We start from the raw sequence: 16,561 nt of genomic DNA on the forward strand, positions 1-16,561 counted from the left end.
ACGTAAACATATTTGTATCAGTAAAAACAAACTAAAACCTATTGTCCCTATGTTTTAATTATAGATATTGAGGAAGATGAAGAATTTTGTGAAGCTTTGTCAGAGGTTGAGGACCAAGAAATTGAGTCATCTGGACATTGTGATACAGATTGGGGTACAACATGTGAAAGTTTCTCACAGTCGCAGCTAAGTCAGGTAATTAAGGAAAATAGTGATATGTGTATTTGCATTGTTAAAAAGTTGTAATATATTTATCCCATCCAATTATCATTCAAATCCCTATGGCTAACCTTTGTTTTGCCATTTCAATTTGATGAGTGGCTGTGAATTCTGTTGTGTCAGGTTATGTCAAAGTTCTAGAAACAGTAGGGGATCGTCTAAAGAAATTGTGTTTAAATCCTAGTATGGGCATGCTTGTTTCTTGTTTGAGTGTCTCTTCATTAATTTCTTCTGCTGGACACTGTGGTGGAGTGGATAGCACAGTGTGCTGTAATGCCAGGAGTCTTCTTGGGTTTGAATCCTGGCTTGGGCATGGAAGTTGTTGTGTCCAGCCCCTTCATCAATTTCTTCACATCACTCATCCTCATCAGCGTAGAAAACCAAGGCAAGATGAAGTTCCTTGGTGGAGTGGTTAATACAGTGCACTACAATGCCAGGGATCTCAGGTTCGAATTCTGACATGGGTGTTTGTGAGTGTTTCTTCATCAATTTTCATTGTATCACCACCCCTCATCATCTTTGTGATTAGCCAAAAGTGGCAGAAAAAAAGTAAAGTGCTCCCCTGTGCTTAGCACCATGCCATGAAGGCATGTAGGGGGTGTGGGGATAATGCCCCACACTTTCTTGATCCGGTCGTGAGTGGGGGTGATGTGATCAGAAAAATGAAGTAAAATAAACCAAACCAATCAATCATCAAGTTCCTTGGAAGCAATGCATTCATGCCCTCTCCAAACATCCACCCAAACAAAAGGAGAGTGGCTAAACTTTTTCTGAATAACCTTCTCTTGCTGTTCAAAAGAGGGAAAAGATAATTAGTACAGAAGAACAGAGTTACACTGAGTTCCAACTATGTACTTGTTATACTATATACCAGGGGTTTCCAACTGGCGGCCCGCGAAGCCAGTTTGCAAAATACATTAATTTTATGTATTTTTATTAAAATACGTTATTTTTTACTGAAGGAACGGATGCTCTGTGAAGAAAGACAATATCACAGGTAGAATTGCTTTTGCAGTCTATAATGATAATCAGAAGAATCTAAAGTGACGTAACTTTCTCTTCACACCGTGCATTCCATCCCTTCGCTATGTGGAATGAACTCGTCTGCTTCCGCGAAGGCTTCACTCTTTGTGTTCAGAAAAAAACTGCAGAGAGGCGCTATAGAGATCTGTTTTACTACGCACGAAGTACCAAGAGATTTCCAGTCTTCCAACTCGGATTGTACTGTGACTGATTGTTAAAGTTTGTGCAAATATCGAAATGAGCAATATCTCCAAAAAAAAAAACGTAAGATTGAAAATTAAAATAGCTTCTCTCCAACTTGAATTGCGTGATTTGCAAGGCGATGTGTTCCTTCAAACTAGGCAAGAAAAGGGGCCAGAGATTTTCAAATACCTTTCAAAGGAACGCTTTCCAAACCTTCGTAGTTTTGGGCAAAGAATGACATCGACGTTCGGCAGCACATACACGTGTGAAAGTGTTTTTTCTTCAATGAAGTTCATCAAGAACCGCTACAGAAGCAGACTGGCAGATTCTTCACTTCTTCACCTTCTGAGACTTTCAAATACAGAAATTCAAATACAACTTTAATAAAAGAAGCAGATCGGGCTCAATTTTCACATTGAACACTTACTATGAAGGATTCTTATTTGTATAGTGTGTCTGTAATTTCTTTCAATTCATCAATAAGTATTGGGTCTTGTGAAATAAATTATAATTATACAATTCTGATTTGTAATTCCATTGTTTTATTGCCTCATTTTAGAAATTTAGGTCATGCGAAAGTACTACATTTTCAGTTCAGTACTTACAATTTTTGTAATTTTTAATCCCCTTCCCCCCAAAAAAAAAATGCGGCCCGCCTATCAACTGCTGGATATAATTTTGGCCCTCGGACCTTTTGAAGTTGGAAACCACTGCTATATACTACCATTAATTTGCTACAGGATCATTCCATTGTCACGGGTGGAACACACAGACTACATATTATATTAAAGTAACTATTCTACGGATAGTTAACCAACATTTTTCTTACAGTTTTTGTGCAATAAAATATGAAACTTAGAAAACTTTCCCAAATTTATAGCTATAAGTGGGACAGACGAAACACTGCCTCTTTACTTAATAAGAAATTTATTTTAATTTATGTGAATTTTCAAATTATGAAAAACAAATTACTTGAGACAAAGAGAGATGGTAATTGAGTTGACGGGGATATGTAACAGTTAAAGTAGAAATTAATTGAAGTAAGTCTTGAAGGTTTCCTGGCAATGAATGATGAAAAGGTTCTCTCGGGCTATCGACCAGGTGAGTTGTTGAAAAGATTCCAAGCTTTCAAGAGCTAACGTCACTCTCATCTTCAGGGTAGAAGTGCAGTTCTGAGCGTCAACCCGGTGTATGTAGGTTCGTAGAGGGGGGGGGGGGGGATCCCGGTGAAGATGGCGGACCAATCAGGTGGCGCATCTGCTGGGTGCTGCACGGTAAAGAAACTCTTCAGCCATTCTTAGACCACCTAAATAACCAACACCCAAATATCAAGTTCACCATGGAGACAGAGGAATAACAGCCTGCGTTCCTGGATATTCTCATCAAACACAAGCCAGACGGATCCTCGGGACTCACACCAATTTATATCTCAATGCCAGCAGTTTTCACCACCCGTCTCAACGAGCTACAGTACTCTCTACTTTATTTCACCAGGCCATCTTCATCAGCGATGTGGAGCATCTATCAGAAGAAATACAGCATCTTAGCATCTTCACATGACTTTCAAACTGAACTGGTACTCGGAACACAACATCAACAAAACATTAAAACAAGTACTGTCCAAGAAGACCAGCACATCAAGGAATTTGGACACATCGGGGAATCCGGACACATCAGGGGACACTGACACTCCAGGGGACCCAGACAAAGCTGACCAGAAGATAAGGATTACATCCTTCCTTACACCGGAAATCTCTCCGGAGTAATAATAAACCGAATTCTCAAGAGACATAACATGAAAACCATTCACAAACAACCTCCAAAGATCAGAAGCCTACTACGTAACCCCAAGGACAAGTTAGGACTCAAAACACCGGGAGTCTACCGGATTACCTGTAAATGTGGGAAAGCCTACATTGGGCAGATGGGTAGGATAATAGAACAGTGCTGCAAAGAACACCAAAGCAACATCAAGTATTTCCACCCTGAAAAGTCGGGACTAGAAGAACTTTCAATCAACGAGGGACATAGATCAGATTTCAGCAACACAGAAATCATAGCCAAAACTTCCAACTACTGGGACCGCATTATCAAGGAAGCAATAGCCATTTATGAGGAAAAAGATAATCTTAATCGCAACACGGGGCTTGAACTGGACCCAGCTTGGTTAGCGTTAGTTAACCAGAAGCGTGCACCCAGCAGATGCACCACCCGATTGGTCCGCCATCTTCACCAGGATCCCACCCTCCACGAACCTATATACACCGGGTTGATGCTCAGAACTGCACTTCTACTCTGAAGATGAGAGTGACGTTAGCTCTCAAAAGCTTGGAATCTTTTCCGCAACTCACCTGGTCGATAGCCCGAGAGAACCTTTTCATCAGAAATTAATTGTTTTTTGGTGTCTCAGGTGGGACACAATAGAAAAAATATGTAAAATACCTTCTAACGTAATTATGTATAATACTTTAATTTTTTATCCAAACAGCTATTTTAGATTGCTCACTTACAAGATAGGATAAAGTTGCAGCATTGCATTTAATTTTCAAAATTCAGGGGCACTTTGACATGGAATGTCCCTACTGGATTTTTCTTTCCCCAAAAATATGATCAACTGTACTCTGAGATAATGATTTATTGCTTCTTTTTTCACTAATGTCTTTCTTTTTGTAGGGAGAGGATGTGATATTAACAGGAGAAGATGGAGATGACATGGACAGGGAAAGTGTAGCACAAGGTGATGGAATGCCTTTAGGGCCAAAACATCTGGAATGTCCAGAAGATGAAGATTTCATGTCAGCCTTTGATAAGATGGTCTCAGAAAATATACAGGATAGAATGAAGGAAAGTGTGAAACCTCAGCAATTAGATATATCCGTCCCACTTCATATCAAGAGTAGTACAAAGAAGACTTACGGTAAGAGTAAGTCATCAATTGAGTTAGCCTGTATGGAATGTGTAAATTCCAATATAGTATTTTAACTAGGGATGGGACAGATTAATCGGTATCATCCAATGTGTGCATATCAATGTATCGGTTTATCGGTAAAATTATAGATTATTTTACTGATCTGATATATCTATAAATATCTTATAATTTCGTGAACAATTCTGCCATTTTGTTATTTTTTCATGGATAATCTCCATGTCCTAATTTTTTTAAAAAAAGTAAATGTCTAAATATGCAACACTTTTTTTTTCACTGTAGTCACCTCAAAACACATTTGTTAAGAAGGTCAATGAGCCTTAAAAGGTTCTTCAAGGACCATTTGGAATTTTATATCAGATCAGTAGAATATCTTTTATCGGTAAATTTTATATTGGTAATTTATGGGTATCGGCCAAAATTTCATACTCCCCATCCTTAATTTTAACTATTTGTATATTAAAAATATTGGCGATTCTTTCACAATGGTACACTTGGAAAATCAGGTTCCAGGGTTTCTGAGAATGAAGGGTAGGATTTGAAGTTTGTGTGAAATTTACATCACGAACATTGAAAGTGTTTTTTGTATCTCCTGCGACTCAAACAGATTCTTTATTTATGCAAAAGGATTGTATCTATATGTGAAGCATGAGTAAAATATCAAGTTAGTATATTTCTATAATAGTTTTTAATTTCAGCCCACACTCAAGCAAGATTGTCCACAGAAATGGTTGGAATTCATACTCTGATTCTGTTTTTAAGTGAACCACTTTATTTTTTTCACTATAAACCATGGCTTTCATGTGATGCCACAAGAAGAAGTCAGTCCCATGGGGCTGGGTCAGGATTTCTTGAAGGGAGGGGGTGCTACAGAACGGGCCTCTTGTCCAATTCAATCTGGAAATCAACATTGAATATACACTGCACATGATCCACGGTGCTTGTTTAATGACTATGTTCTGTTGTTGTTTTCATCAGTTTCATGCTTTAGTGCCTAGGAGCACTGACTGCTGATCATATACAGGGTGTTTCTGTGACCATGTTACAGACTTGCAGGGATGATGGAAGGGAACAAAGGCAACAAAATGAGAAAGGGAACTCTGGTCCGGAAATGCCCCAGTCAAAAGTTACAAGCCAAAACCTTCGAAGAGCAGGCAACCATGCACAATGCGGAAGGAACCATAAAAGAAAGGGGAAAGAATCCACCGCGCATGCCCTGGAGAAGACGTAACATCAAACTTGACGTGTGTAGTCTAGAAGCACGAGTGTCACGGCTGCAATTCGTGCATTGGAGTATACGTTAGAGGAACTGGCTGATATGGTGTTTGTGTATGGATGAGCAAATGGGAACTATAGGGAAGCAGAAAGGTTGTTTCGGACCACGTATTCACGGCACAGTCATCCAGCGCACACCATGTTTCCCAGACTTTTCCAACGATTATGGGAAATGGGGCAAGTGCGACCTTAATTCCACGAGCAAGGAGAACAAAGAACTGCAAGGACACCCGACCTTGAGGAAGCAGTGCTGGATTGGGTGGAAGGAAAACCATCCATTAGTACACGGGCTGTGGCACGTGGAATTGGTGTGGCCCATAGTACTGTTTGGAAAGTTCTGAGGGACCAGCAGCTGCACCCTTACCATCCACAGCGTGTCTATGCCTTGGGTCCAACTGATTTCACACTCCACATTGTGTTTAATGAATGGCTACTGCAGCGCTGTGTGGTCGACCCCCAGTTCCATGCCTGTGTGCTTTTCACTGATGAGGCTTGTTTCATGAGAGACGAGTTGCTGAATAGTCTCAATAGCCATGTATGGGCCGATGAAAATTCCCGTGCAATCGTGAAGAGCCATCAAGACAGATTTGCTTTAAACATGTGGGCGGGCACTGTCGGCGAACGTTTAATATGTCCGTATCTTTTACCACCATGATTAACTGGACCACTGCACAATGTGTTTCTGAGAGACATCCTCCCCGAGTTATTGGAACATGTCCCCACTTCTCGTTCATCAACACATGTCGTTTCAGCATGATGGGGCCCCAGCCCACTTCGTAGCTGGTGCTCGTGATATTCTGACACAGACCTTCCCACAGCGGTAGATAGGGAGAGGCTGTTGCGTGGCCTGCCCGTTCACTTGATCTGACCCCACTTTATTTTTTTGGCGGGCTCATGTCAAAAGTGTTGTCTACGAGACACGTGTGAGTAATGTAGAGGAACTCTTGGCAAGAATCTTTGCAGCCTGTTATCTGGTCCAAACGACTCCTGGGATATTAGAGCGGATGCAACAGAGCTTATTGCGATGCTGTCATGCCTGTATCGAGGCAGGGGGGCGTCACTTTGAACAACTGCTGTAATGATGGCTGCAGTTACTACTCATTAAAGCCACTACAGTGATTCTTCTGTGTTTCTTTTCCACTTCCCCAGACATCCTTTATGGTTCCTCTCTGCGTTGTGCGTGGTCCTTCGAAGGTTTTGGCTTGTAACTTTTGACTGAGTCATTTCCGGACCAGGGTTGCATTTGTTCCCTTCCATCATCCCTGCAAGTCTGTAACACAGTCACAGAAACACCCTGTATAACCTGTTTAGAATCTGTTTTAGTTGCGGAATTTAATAAACCAACTTTCTGTGTACAGAGTGTATTTCACAATAGCCTTTTCAAAACCACACTTTGAAGACAAACACCAGTTTAGTATTATATAACTTTCTCCACACAAATATTTCTTCATCTGGTTTTTTGTTCCAAATATTTGTCTAATTAAAAATAAGCTCTCTATATATCTTCTACCTAGGTATTACTCCTGTAGTGTAAAGATCTAAGTTTCACATACATAAAATATAACTGGCGAAAATACTGTTTCATATTTTTAACTTGTAGAATATATGATTTACAGGTGTATGTGAAAATTAGTTAATATTATGCTCTTTCCTACGAGATTTAACAAAAGGATATACAAACAAAGAAGACTTTAGTTTTATAAACCTATGTGCAATGTGTTGTCATGCAATGGCAGTTTTCAGCACTACATAACCATAATATATGTAGCTTGCATCTTTCAATTTTGTTTATCCATAAAATTAGTTAGTACAGCAATGTTAATATTATCATCATTATATTGTATGTTTTCTTTTTGTAGAGCAACTGCAAGAACCAGTAGACGAAGAAAGATCAACAATCAATTTCGTACTTATGGTTCGAAAGGGTCACAAACAGCAATATAAAAACTTGGCTGTGCCTGTAAATTCTGAATTAGCTTTAAACTTGAAGAATCGAGAAGAGGTGAGAACAGTATTGCTGAATTATTATAATTATAATTAACCAAGAGCATTGGTTCTTCCTGATTTTCAAGGCTAAGCTAATTTTTTTAAAAAAAATGTTTTTAACAATCTCACGTACTTAAAAAATAACATAAAATATGTGATTCTACAACTAAGAAAATATTACCTATGTGAAGTTTCGTGTTTCCGCATTGCACAATTGGATAGTTTTTTTCCATTAATTTCGAGGGCCCTTAGTGAATGAAGGCAGTGAGATTTCAAAATTAATCAGAGAAAAACTATCCAGTTGTGCAACGTGGAAACACGAAACTTGATGTAGGTAATACTTAAACTGCGTTTACTGCATCCATCATAAAAATAATATGTTGTGGACTCCAAGATCAGTTTCACACACTACCCACAGGACAACACCAACCTAGCGACAGGCAAGCAACTACAATATGATACAAATAACTGCATCTTTCAAGTTGTAGAAAAAGCAAGTTCCTGTCCTCATCAGATAAATTATAAAACTTATAAAACAAAAAACATACAAATAAGGATGAACCAAATGTTCTAGCATGCTATGCTCTGTTTTATTTCCTGCTGTTGTTGTTATTATTGAATTTTTCATTATTGTTGAATCATAATTGTTATATTTGTTAACCTTGGTTTAAAGACACCAGATCAAAGTTGTCATGGTTATTTTGTCCTGAGAAGGCACTGTGCAGCCAAATTGGGAGCATGTCACATAGCTCTACTGCATAAGGAGATTTGGCAAGTTCATATGATGTAGTAATCCATACCCAAAAGAAATATCACAAGCACCAAGTGTAACATCCATTTGGTCATGGTGACAGAAATTAAAAAGAAAATCTAAAAAAGAAAATGAATAAAGGTCACATTATAATATGTTATTGTTATGTAATAATTACAAGGGTTGGATAAAAAGTAATGGCAACACTGGTATAATTGGTACTTGACTGTATTGGCAGAGGAGCACGTGTTACATTCCTTCAAAGTAATCACCCCTCATCTCTACGACCTTCTGCCACACGTATGGAAGGCGCCGTACACCGTCAGCGCGTCCATCTCTGTCGATGTCCCGCAGTGACCACCCTATAGCACGTATGATGGCTTCGCGCATGTCGTAGTGCTTTCCCGCCCAGTGGTTCCTTCATTTTGACAAAACGGTCGTAATCACACGGTCTCATACCAGTGAATACTGCGGATGTTCCAGTACCTCCCACTACCAGTTATGCAGGAGCGCCGTCACATTGTTCGCAGTGTGACACCTTGCATTGTCAAGCAGGATGATGGGACACTGTGCCGTCGCTTCCTTCTTAATGCGAGACGAAGGTGGTGTTGCAAGAAGGTGCAGAAGTAGGCTGCATTGACCGTCTGCCTGAGAGACGTTGTTCTTCTTGCCTAAACATATTGTTAGGGTGCTTGCACTCTCGTCCTCTGCTTCAGAGCACTGCTGTTTTTGACTGAATAACATACAATCGCTCCCACTCACTATACTTCCTCATCTGACATTCCTTTATCAGCCACGAAACGCTTGTGGCGCTGTGACTCACCCCTTTCATGGGACAGCAGTGTTGCCATTACTTTTTATCCAACCCTTGTATATCATAATACAAATCACAATATAATTATTGTTGCTTATTAGCCAATAATCTGTCATTCTTATTACGGCTTCGAATTTTTATAGTAGATCTCTCTTAGAAAAGTGCATTATAAGAATCATGTCCGTTAATAACTGTATTTTTTCCATAAGGCTGAACGTGCTGAAAAAGAACGTGTGAAACGCTTGACTCTTGATATCAATGAGAGACTGGAAGAAGAAGATTACCAAGAAATGCTGTGTCAGGTAAGGAATTTTATTTGAGGTTTCTATTACAGAATAATATATCGTCTAATCTCGAAAGAGATTTAGGGGATCAAACCGCAGGCTACGTGAGAGCCTGAGGCTAGGGGGATTAGCAGTGGAAGGTAGAGGGGCTTGCCCCTGTGAAATAAGAATATCACTTAACCATTTGATTTAAACACTTCGGTTGACTGAACAGGTGGGGTGAGGAAATAACATAGGAATGTTCGTACCTGTAGTGCAGCTAGAAGTTCTCATCTTCGCTGGTCCTCGCTTCGACGTGGTACTACCCTGGAATAAAAGGAGCGAACTCAGTTTCTCCCAATACTACCCTAACATAGTCCCGATATTCTAACTATAACTTTCCGCTCGTAATTATTTCATTTTCCTTTTACTACAACTATGGAGCTCACTTGCTATAACTTAATCTGATGTAAAACTGAAAGCAGCTAAGAGTGAGATTTTCTCACACGGACTATTTATTTGGAATTTGAACATTCGATCAGTAAAACCTTTGGCTCGAGCACGTCTCTCAATAACTGTATTTTTAGCGTAAAGCTGTGTTTGCTTATTTCCCCTGCGCATTCCGGTAGGATTCGTATCAATGGATTTTTCAAAATCCGCTGAAAGTTGCCGGTGTTATGTGCTTGAAGCAAGCTGTTTCCAGCTTTTTTTGTAACCCCTTTTATAAAGTGATTAGCTTATTGATTTATGACGCCAGGGGTCCTAGGTTCGAGTCACGCCTGCGGCATGATACGGTGGGAGTGTCCCAAGAAATTCAACCCTCCATTAGGCATGTTGGTGACCTGAGTTACCCATTGATATTCATTGCGAGATTACAACACTGAACTATACTGTGCTTGCATGTTTTTGTGTACTTGAATGTTCTTTCGTTGTCTTTGTTCAAAGCTCAGCTACATTATGCTGTTGCACTTCTAAGTGATGTATTGTTATAAAATTATTGTTGGTTACCTGCTTCGTTGACAGTTGTTACCCATGTGCCTAAATATGTAACAAGTAAAATGTCAAAGTTTTGAAAGACAGAGCACACAGATTCATATGTTATATAAAGAAGAGGAGAACAGAGAGGTGTGTGTGAACAGGGTGACTGAACAGGCGGGGTGAGGAAATAACATAGGAATGTTCGTACCTCTAGCGCAGTTAGAAGTTCTCATCTTTGCTGGTCCTCGCTTCGACGTGGTACTACCCTGGAATAAAAGGAGCGAACTCAGTTTCTCCCAATATTACCCTAACATAGTCCTGATCCACTCATAATTATTTCCGTTTCCTTTTACTACAACTATGGAGCTCACTTGCTATAACTTAATCTTAATCCAACCAGTTGCGAGGTGACGTGTGGTCAGCACAACGAACCCCCTGTTGTTGTAGTTTTCCGTGACCAGTTTTTGCTACTCATTCGTAGCTCCCCAATTTTCTCATGATCGTGGTTGGACACTTGTCCAGTACACAGGCCAAAATCTCAGGAAAAGTTGTTATGCTTCTCCCAGGAGACTAGTGAGTGTGTCTCTTAGCCGGATCCCAAAGCATGATGCCTTAGACCGCACTGCCACAGTTCAGGAATAAAGTTTTCTATATGGGCCACCTCGATGGCACAGTGGTAGCGTTGTTGTCTTGTAATCAAGGGGTCCCAGGTTCGATACCAGGTGGAGGCATATAGTGGTTCGAATCCTACTTTAAACTGTAGACCCAGTCCCAATTAGCTTTACTGTGCATAAAGTGGACTTAAAACACCAACTCAACAACAATAAAGTTTCCTATGCTGTGTTGAAACCAAAAATATCAAGGGTTTGTCCTCTTGTAGTGTGGATATAGTAGGTGCCAGAATCTGATTACAATATTTTAGTGTGTGCTAATCTAAGAATGTGAATACGTTTATTGTGATATTTTTTGTTTGAGAAATAATCATAGGAAACTACAATGAAATGTTGCCTTTAATGAATGAAAACCTGTTTAATGTATTCTGATGGTGTTATTTTAAGAGAACATGTATTATGTCGCATACTACGTATATGAAGGGCTCGGGTGTAAAACATGGTAAGTGACAAAATGCAGGTTTCGAGATATTGAAAGTTGATGTTTCAAAAAAATCTGATTTACAAATTAAAATAAATTTCTAAATTATTTACAGCAAATATGATTCACTTGTATGTTTACTATCATACAAACATGTTATTTCATCCAAATTATTTTTTTTGGTGGTGCTGCATGCGATTTGTTTGAGGGTTGTTCAAGGAATTGTTGTAGTTACCATGCTTTACATGCAACGATATTATCAAAATGAGTGATCAGATATCACTTTATTCAAGCTAACTTGTGATGTCAGTTCCATAATAATATTTTGACATTAGACTTTTTATTGCAACCATAACAATTTGTAACACAAAAATGCCTTTAATAATAATAATTTTATTCAATAAACAATAACCTGAGCTACTTGTTGTAACAAGTTTTTGCTTTCCTATGTTTATGACTGAAATGAACACCATTAAAAAAGTAAATTTCATCATGTTATTACGTTAGTATTTAAAGAAATAAGTTGTGAATGCTTGTGATTAAAAATAACGTCCTTATATCTATAAGGAGATCAATATTCATAAAAAAATGTTTATATATGAGCAGTTTTTCAGCTTCACATATCTACCCCACACACACAGAGGCTCTATTTATTACCTCAGCATGCCAAGTAGAATGCGATTCACAAGCCTCTCTTGATATAAAGCTGTGTTACGTAGACTATCCAAATTGCATACAATGGCAATATTAGATTTTTGTGATTCAATAAGCAATTTATACATAAAATAGGGATGGCTTCTTTTTTTCGAAAAATTTAAAATGTAAAAATCATTTTTTCGAAAATGAAAAGTGGAAGTACGAAAATATTTTCGAAAAACGAAAAACTATTTTTTTAAAAGAAAATATTTTCTATTCAAAAAAACTATTTTTTTCTTCAAAAAACTAAAAACTATTTATCGAAAAACTAAAAACTTTTTTTTTCGAAAACAGAAAAATTTCATTTTCGAAAAGGCCATCCCTAGTTTAAATCTCTATCTTCAAGATAACAATTACCGTGGCAGAGTGGTTAGGAAATTGCGCTACGATGCCAGGGGTCCCGGGTTCGAATCCTATCTGGGCATGAATGTTTTTGAGTACTTATTCATCAATTTCATCATATCATCATTCATCTCCATCTTCGCAAATAAGCCAAAAGTGACACAAGACACGAAGTAAAATAAAGCAAATCAATGAAGACACAATTATGACCTTGTAACTTTCTGTTTTTTTTTCTATAACTTGACATGTTTGTAAAGAATGATTTCAAATGTACAGGGCTTAAGTTCTTAATAGTTTTCACTGATATTTAGCTCTTATGGATTAAAATAGTTATAATTTCGAACCAAGAAGAAGACATATTTGCAATATCAACAATAAAATAATTTGCTTTGATCAGTCACACATCAAAATACGAAAGTTAATTAAATTACAAATACGTGATTAGGTCCACCATTAAAATATTATAACTTTTAAAATGTGCATTACAGTTTTATGAAAGAAATATTCCGGGTCATTATGGGAATCATATATACTTTCTAACTTGTTCTCATCTTTGCTGTTGCTTCAATACTCGCGAACTTTCTGAGACACATTGCAATTCAGTAACAGCCATTTTGCCGCCATCTTTGCTACTTACCATACTTTACATGAAACAACTGGTGATACCATAACTTTCAACACATCTAGCTCTGTCATCTGTTGATGAAACGAAACACTTCGAGTATGATTCGACTCCATTTATGATGGACTACACGATGCACATTGTAACTCCAAAATGACCAAACTGTCACTTACCATGTTTTACACCTAAGCCCTTCATATATGAAAAATGCAGAATCTATAAATTCACCCATTTGCTTCCCACCCCACCACCCCACATACACACATTACGAATCTAGTGCCATGCATGTATACAAATTGTGAAAACTACCTCTTAAGGCAACAGTACATTGCCTATAATCTTATCCCCCTCTTGTGTTCATTAAGCTTGAATTTCATTACAATGCTTATTCCAGGCACAGCGACCAGCTGTTATGAACCTAAATCGAGAACGGAGACAGAAATACCAACATCCGAAAGGTGCTCCTGATGCTGATCTCATTTTTGGTCCAAAGAAAGTGAGATGAACAACCTTGGTATACTTTTAACAGGATGCTGACATAAGTAGATGAATTTTAACATGGATCCTTCAGAATATGCAGTACTCATTGTCACTTTTGATAGCTGCTGATGAAAGATGATGATTCTTACTTGCTTCTTTCAACAAGTTCTGATAGGTGCAAAATGACTGATCACAATTGAGGAAGTCAATCAATGGAGGCATAATGTGAGAGAGGTGTGCAATGTACTATCTGGCAAAAGGAGATGCCAGTTAACATGCAAAATGGGTAAAGCGTAAGTGGATATGGGTATTTAAGGTTAAAAAAAAGTGAAAAAGGGGCAATTTATTTTGCTTGTTATTTTACAGGGAGAGAGTGAAATAATCATTTCCCTTTTACAAATTTTATACATTATGTTTGAATTTTTTTTAATGCTGTCATGAACTAGCGTCACAGGCTGGTATGTGTGGAATCATGAAATTTCTAGAAGTCTTGTTCACAGAAATTGTACCAAAAGTTCTGGTATTAACGTGTTACCTGTGAATCATGAAGGTCTATTTTTATTTTTTATGTATAAATGTTAATTACAAAGATGTAATTTTGCATCATGATATTGTACAACTTTCTGTCCAACTGTTGCATAAAGACACCTCCCTTTCGCAAAATGCAAATCCCAATTTAAATAATTCCTTTCCATTGCACATAGAAAATATGCCGAGACCTCATAACTGTTTATTTTATTATTCACTTATTTTCCAGTAAGGAGTTTGTAGTCTGAGTGTACAGTGCACCCACAAGTTTTTTTTATAACTTTTTCAAGGAAAATTAGATTTATTTTGCTTCTATACAGCATCACTTTTACTCTTTTGCCAAGTGCATTTATGTGAATGAATTATTTGTGATGAACTTTTAAATTGGGATATATATGTCAATGTAGTCGGCAATCATTGTATTGTATTGAAGTTGTTGTAAGCTCTTCAATGAATTATGATTCATTCTTCACATCTACATGATGCATAAATATTTATGTAAAAAAAATATTTTATGTTTCTCTATATTTCTTGACATTTTGTTACAGACTACAGGGCAATATATTATTGTCAAAGGAGTCTGACAATTTATGCATTTAAAATTCAGGAGTGAAGAAATTTTTTGTCCTTTCTAAGGAAGAAATGCAAGTAATTGTATTTAGTTTCATTATTTTTAAAGACATCGTGTTGTCACTTGAAACTAGTTCTGGCATTGTCAAATACTTGTCAAAATAACATATGAAAGCTAACACGTACATTGTTTTAACATTTCGTATGGCCATCTGTACTTCATCTATTTAGTGAATCATAAGTGGCCATGAGATATGTAAGTGTCTACTTTAATCCAGCATTTGTACAATGCTTTGAAAAAATCTGAACCAGTTTTAGGCGAGTGAATATATTTTCTACATATGTAATGAGAGAATTATACTGAACATTATATTTTGAGATTGCTTTCATATGTTATGTATTGGCTTGTATTGAGCTCAAATTATTTTTCTTAATTTTAATTGTATAATACAAAATGTCAGCTGAGAGTGGCGACATTTAATGCTTACTTTATGTTGATTATTACTCTAAAAAATGCCTAAGAGTTTTCAGTTGATACAATTTGAAGAAGGTTAGTGGGGGCAAGAAAAATGCTTGTTGGCAGAAGAATCATGGAAGTACAATCATTCACAACTAACAGGAGAATATTGATTTGATTAAAGAGAGAACTTATGAAATTTGTCCAGTGCTTGAAACTGGTTATGTGTAGGATGAAATACAATTATTACAACAATCTTCTGTTATAATTGTGAAATTTCTCAATAAAAGAGTATTTCTTTTAACTATTGTTCAATGTTTCACTTTATCCAGTGCCATAGTACCTGATAATGTTAAGCAGGGATAAAAACAGAGTGAAGCAAAAAACACAACTCCAGTCCAAATGGAAATCAAGAGACAGGTGTCGCCAAGGGATTGCATCACTGGCTGACAGAATTATCATAGGCTACAATAAACTGTGCTTACAACATAATTGGTTGTCTGTTGTTAACATTTAATAAAGGGGTGAAACACTACAAATTTTAGAAATAAAACAGATTAATCTGTAATCTATCGATATCAACCGATATCATGGAATGTCTGTTGGTGCAGGTATGAGTTCTTGCAACTCAAAGGTGGTGAGAAGGAAATTCCACAGGTAAATGTCCAGTCACTGCCGGGATCAGCGAGGCGTGATTGTGGAATATGGACAGAACAAAAAGAGATGGCAGTGATCAGAAAGGGGGTCAGATTAGATGAGAGCAGAGCTGAAGATCATCGAGGGGGGTGGGTGGGAGAGGTGGGCAAGGTAAGTTCTATCTTCCCTTCTGTCTTAACCTTTACTGTCGAGGGGGTCGTCAGAAAGTAACTCTGGTTTCACCGAGGCCTTTGATGCGAATTTTGAATTCATACACTTATTTGACAAAAAATGTTATAACTTGTAGACTATTTGACCAATCTATTTCAGGTAACTTTTGTTTTGCAGCTAAAACATCAGGGCATGCAACTGTGCAGAAATCAAAATGACAAAGCCAATGAGAGAGGTTGGGTGGGCCGCGGCCACTAACGTTCAATGAAAAAAATCATTAAAATGGGGAGTTTTTTCACATATTCTATAATGTAATGCACCCAAGAACATGAAATGACTTTCATTTGGTTGGGAAAGGACCATTCTTTGAAAATAAGGCTAACATTTGCCTCCCCTTCCCAAAATAGCAGGGGAAGAGGGGGCAAACTCCCCATTTTTATGATTTTTTCATTGAAAGTTGGGGGCCGCAGCCCACCTAACCTCTCTTATTGTCTTTGGCATTTTGATTCCTGCATGGTTGCATGTCCTGATGTTTTAGCTGAAAAACAA

The 16,561-nt window shown here is 37.8% G+C and overlaps 1 protein-coding gene across 1 annotated transcript in view; it reads left to right on the forward strand.

Moving 5' to 3' along the window:
* The window catches only part of LOC145983911 (regulator of nonsense transcripts 2-like), a 73,432-nt gene extending 57,966 nt beyond the window's left edge, over nucleotides 1-15,466 (forward strand). The window contains exons 17-21 of the mRNA XM_083117029.1: nucleotides 65-195; nucleotides 4,099-4,342; nucleotides 7,486-7,628; nucleotides 9,387-9,479; nucleotides 13,565-15,466. Coding sequence (XP_082973155.1) covers nucleotides 65-195; nucleotides 4,099-4,342; nucleotides 7,486-7,628; nucleotides 9,387-9,479; nucleotides 13,565-13,675 — 722 coding nt within the window. The 3' untranslated portion in view covers nucleotides 13,676-15,466. The remainder of the gene's footprint in view (nucleotides 1-64; nucleotides 196-4,098; nucleotides 4,343-7,485; nucleotides 7,629-9,386; nucleotides 9,480-13,564) is intronic.
* The last annotated feature ends 1,095 nt before the right edge of the window (nucleotides 15,467-16,561 follow it).

Source organism: Lepisma saccharinum, chromosome 2 (genome assembly GCF_977018435.1).
Source record: "Lepisma saccharinum chromosome 2, izLepSacc3.1, whole genome shotgun sequence".
Lineage (NCBI taxonomy): Eukaryota > Metazoa > Arthropoda > Insecta > Zygentoma > Lepismatidae > Lepisma > Lepisma saccharinum.